The sequence below is a fragment of the Pithys albifrons genome, chromosome 21 (genome assembly GCF_047495875.1).
Source record: "Pithys albifrons albifrons isolate INPA30051 chromosome 21, PitAlb_v1, whole genome shotgun sequence".
Classification (NCBI taxonomy): Eukaryota; Metazoa; Chordata; class Aves; order Passeriformes; family Thamnophilidae; genus Pithys; species Pithys albifrons.
Genome location: NC_092478.1, coordinates 11,948,592 through 11,953,173, shown reverse-complemented (window position 1 = coordinate 11,953,173; position 4,582 = coordinate 11,948,592). Strand labels below are relative to the sequence as shown.

At 52.7% G+C, this 4,582-nt stretch overlaps 1 protein-coding gene across 1 annotated transcript; it reads left to right on the top strand.

Annotated features, from left to right (window-relative positions):
• The first annotated feature begins 1,371 nt into the window (after positions 1-1,371).
• On the top strand, positions 1,372-2,864 carry LOC139681754 (uncharacterized). Its single transcript, XM_071575397.1, has 2 exons — positions 1,372-1,480; positions 2,179-2,864. The coding sequence occupies exons 1-2, from the start codon at positions 1,429-1,431 to the stop codon at positions 2,862-2,864; spliced, it is 738 nt and encodes a 245-aa protein (XP_071431498.1). The 5' UTR covers positions 1,372-1,428.
• Positions 2,865-4,582: the final 1,718 nt, after the last annotated feature.

Below are 4,582 nucleotides of genomic sequence, written 5' to 3'. Positions count from 1 at the left end.
AGGCCACAGAGTCAGGGAATGTTCAGAATGCCATTGGCTGAGGGAGACACAGGTGCTGCTACTGTGGGAGGGAGAAGCCTGGAAGGAATATGTCAGGCACCAAAACCCAAGTCGTTTCCCTGGCCCACTTCTTCCTTTCTTCCCCCAAGAGAGTCATTTTCAACAGCTCTGTTATCTCGAGGCTGGGAGGTGTTTTCTGACTCTCTCAGCAAACAACCAGGTTGGTCTCTCATGCAGCTTGAATATCCTACCCTTACTGTCTTCCTGGGCCAGCTGGTTACGTCCTGGCTTTTCATCAATGCACCCTTCTTCCACCCTGGAAATCCTCAACAGCCTTGACATACCCATGTGGGGAAACACCATTGAATAGAAGGAAAATGTTGTGAATTATCTGCTCATATTTATAGGTTTGCAAGGGTTCACTAAGAAGCTCTGACTTATCTAAAGGAAAAGGGAGGAGAGAAAAAGCAAACCTCCGGGATGGATGAGCAGGAGCATGGACACAACACAGCTCTCCTCGCAATCATGCTGTGCTGGAAGTTCTAAACTCCTGTCCAAAACCACTCTCACCTTACTGTCTCCAGATCTTAGGACTTAGCGACAGGGCAGGCAGCCTTCTCCACCATTGGTTTGTAGCCTGTTCAGTTTTGCTTCCCACAGTGTTTCGCTGTGGAGATGCTGACCTTCACTTTCTTCCAGGCATCATGGGGCAGACCACTGTCAGCCAGGAAGATGGACAAGTCATAGTGAAGGAGAGAGACGAGCCCCGGACCACCTGTACCTACCAAGACCAATGACTTTAATGCCTTACTCTGGTAGCAGCAGAGGCAAGGACGAGCCCCACAGCTGGTCTCGTATCAGGCAGCGCCTGGCCCCAGGCAGAGTGGCCGTATCCTACGTTGCTGAACACGTCGGGGAAATACAGTGTCCTGCAGGTGGAGGAAGTGGAGGTCTCTGACAGTGCCTTGTACCTCTGTGCTGTGCAAGACACCCTGGCACAGAGGGCTTCCTGGGCTGTGCAAGAAAACAGGGAAGGGAGGCGATGTGTCTGTGCAAGGCTCGGCTTGGGGGAAGGGACCCTCAGCTGCTCCCTGGCAGCGCTGCTTCGTCTGTACACTCAGAGATCTACAAGCTGAGATCCGGTTCCAGGAGAGGACAGTGTCAGTGATTGAGAGGAAGGAGAAGATGGCGAAAGTGTCTCAGGTTCACTCAGGTGCGGCCAATTCCTGAGTGGATCTTCTTGCCATGCCTTGTCGGTGGTGTCTGGCATAGGACAGAGCTGTCCATTGTTCCTGGCAATACAAAAGGATTGCGCCCGTCATGGGGGCGGAGCTGGTGACGCAGGAGAGGAGAGAAGGGAGAAAAGGAGAATCAGTGGAGAGGAGTGGTCCGTAGCAGCGTGCCGGGGTTGGCGGCGTGAGCGGCAGGATGCAGCGGTGGCGGGGCTCGGGGCTGGCGGCTCTGGCCGCGGTGCTGCTCGGTGCGCGGGGCTGGCGGCGAGAGAGGATGGGGGCTGGGGCCAGGTGTTCCCCAGGGACCCCTGTGCCAATCCTTCTTTCTCCTTCTTTAACGTCTCTTTCCCGCCTCCCTAACTCTCTACCATCTCTTGTTCCCCTTTCCAAATCCTCTGAGGCCTCACCCTCTGTTAGTAAGAACCTGCTTTTTTGTGTGCCTGTTTTCATACATCTTTCTTCTTCCCCTTCCATTTTTTTCATTACCCTGATCAGAACCCTCTGCTCTTCATCGTAAAAACTCTTCTCCCTGCCTACTCCTCATCCATCCGACCACATATCTGGACCCTTCTCTTCCTCTGATTGTTTCATATCTGTAGGGACAAGTTTAATAACCTGCATGTCTCCATTATTTCATACATCCCTCCATCCATACATCCAGTTATTGTTTTTATCAGTTCATCCCTCCATCCTTCACTGTAACACAACCAATCCTCCTGTCCCTTTTCCCTCTTGCTGTCCACCCCTCCATTCACTTGCCATGTCTAATCCTTCATGTATCAGTTTCAAATTCCCAGCTTCACCAGATTCCCTGTTCATCCCTCCCCAATTATTTCCCTCTGGCTCTGTCTCACTGACCCTGCTCCTGACTGTCTCTGTGGGAAAAGAGACATCAGAGCTGGGCAATCACTCTTGGCCTTTGGCTTTGTTTCTCCTTTCTCGGCAGTGGCTGCAAACCGAGCCCAGGTACAGCAGGAGCCCTCAGCAGAGACCACTGAGGGCATCAGCATCAATATCAACTGCTCCCACTCAAACACAGGGAAGACCGAATTGATCCAATGGTACCGTCAGCTCCCGGGCCGAGGTCCCGAATTCCTCGTGAGCGTTCACACAGGATCCAGAGAGCTGCCGGACAAATCGGGACACGTGTCAGTGTCACCAGACCGTCGCTGGAGCTCGCTGCGGCTGTACGGGCCCCGCTTTCGGGACGCGGCAGTGTATTTCTGTGCCCTGGGAGACACGGGCAGAGGAGCCGGGGCTGCGGCCGGGCACGAACCGCCGCGGGCGGGGCCGGGCGGGGGGCGGGGGCACAGCGCCGGCCGGGCCAGCAGGGGGCGCTGCCACCCCGCCCGCCGGGCCCGAAGCGGCTCCGCACCTCGTTCCGCGGCACAACCCGCGCAGACACCGCGGCCACCGAGTCCTCCCGCTGCAGCTCCCGCAGCGCTGGCACAGCGCGCCTCGCAGCGCCACAGAGGCGTCCCGCACGGCCCGGGGCTCCCCGGGTCCCGCTGCCTTCTCTGCCTCACACGGAACTGCTGCTGTCTGCCCTTGTGCCATCCATCGGCTTTGGGCCTCCGGCCGCGTGTATTGATGCTCTCGGCCTGGCTGGCAAAGCAAAGAGATGGTGCTTGAGAGCATCACTTGTGGGAGCTGCCAAAGCAGCTGCAGTGACCAGCCAGCATGGTCTACTGAATGGAGTGCTGTCAGCTCATGAGCAGTTTGTAGTGAGGCTTTCAGAGGTGACAAAGGAATCTCCATTTCTGTCCCTGCAGAAATGCCTCTGCCACGTACTGAAATGTGAATGAGAACGTCCAATCTCACTTGCACTGGTAAAGAGTGTATGGTTTGGATCCAGCCCGGGAATGGAATTCAGTTCTCTGAATGCTGTCCTCATCCTCGGATGTTCACAAACACCTGTGAGAGAGGATTCAGCAACTTGCAGGAGCAGTAGGACATCTGGGAGGGCAAATAATAAATATGTTTGAATACAGGAGCCTCTGAAATGTCTCCAGTGCTTTTCACACCCACCATCCATCTGAAACTGCTTGGTCCCACTTCCTTCATGTTTTTCACTTCTCCGACATCCTGAAAAGCAGATGCCAGGATTAAGCCATGGTGGCAGGAGGGAGACATGTCAAAAGCTGAGCTCCACATGAGGTTTACCTCCAGAGCCTTAACTCCAGAGACACGAATATCTCTCGGGACATGAGACTTTCAGCATCTTCAAGAACTCACTCACCTGGGCAAGTTCAGCACAGGCCACTGTCAAGGCATGTGAAAGGGGAGAGCGGCTGATTGTCTAAGGCTCAGAGTACGAACGTCCCTCTTCCTTTCCAAGGCAAGAACAAGGAAAAGAGAAAGTTACAAAGAAAGCGCCCGATGACGCCAGTGGGGGAGGGGAGTAAGCGATAAGGGACACAAGGAGGGAGCTCAGAGCTACTCAGTCTCTAATATTGATGGGTCATTAGGAAGCTGAGTTTGTAAATGAAAAGAAGTGACAAGAGGAAGGAGAGGAGAAAAAAAATGGAGGAGGATTCTGGCAGATTGGGGAACACTTCTCTAGGAATGCTGTGGGGGTGGGAATAAGGTGGGGTTGCGGTGGGGCAGTGACGGGGAGAAAAGAGGTGACTGCGGAGGAGGAAGGGGCGGCGACAGAGGGGGGAAAGGAAATAAGGGGGCACCTACACCAAGAGAAGGGCTAGTCAGTGCTCTTGTTGGGATGAGCCCTGTGCCTGAGCACTGCAGTTCCCTTCCCTTGCAATCTTACAAAATCCTTTCTTAACCATCCTTTTTTATCCATCCTTCCTTAATCATTTTTCTTTTGCATCCTTTCTTAACCATATGTTTTGCGGAATAAAACCCCTATAATCCAGTGAGGTTATAGAGAGGTACATTTATTCTGGCCCAGGACGCATGGGGGATAACTCCTCCAAAACATGCGCCCCTGGTTGTGTTAACAATGGGTTTATATGCAAGTGAGTTATACATATTTATTTTTCTTTCATGCATAAACATTATTTTCTTAGAGAAGGCAGGGTTATTATAATGAGTCTCAAGAACTGATTTCCATTTTCTCCACCTCAAGCCACTCCTTCTTGCACCTGTGCTGTTCATCCTGGTAATTTAGGGCAGTGGTCTTTGGGGGTCTTTAGGGATGAAGTAAGTCATCTCCCTCTTGTGAACTTTTTACCTTTTGTCCAGAACTGGTTCAAACCAGTCTTGTTGGCAACTTTGGCTGGTCTAATTGGACTTATCTTGTTCTTTTGACATGTTTTCTGATTTATCACGGAGTATCCTGGCTCTTTTAATTGGTTTGGGCCCCTTGGAATTGCACCTTCAAGGACAGTGAG

Coding starts and splice junctions, on each gene's coding strand:
- LOC139681754 (XM_071575397.1), top strand. CDS start 1,429: ATGCAGCGGTGGCGGGGCTCGGGGCTGGCGGCTCTGGCCGCGGTGCTG. Junction 1,481..2,178: donor TCTGGCCGCGGTGCTGCTCG/GTGCGCGGGGCT, acceptor CTTTCTCGGCAG/TGGCTGCAAACCGAGCCCAG.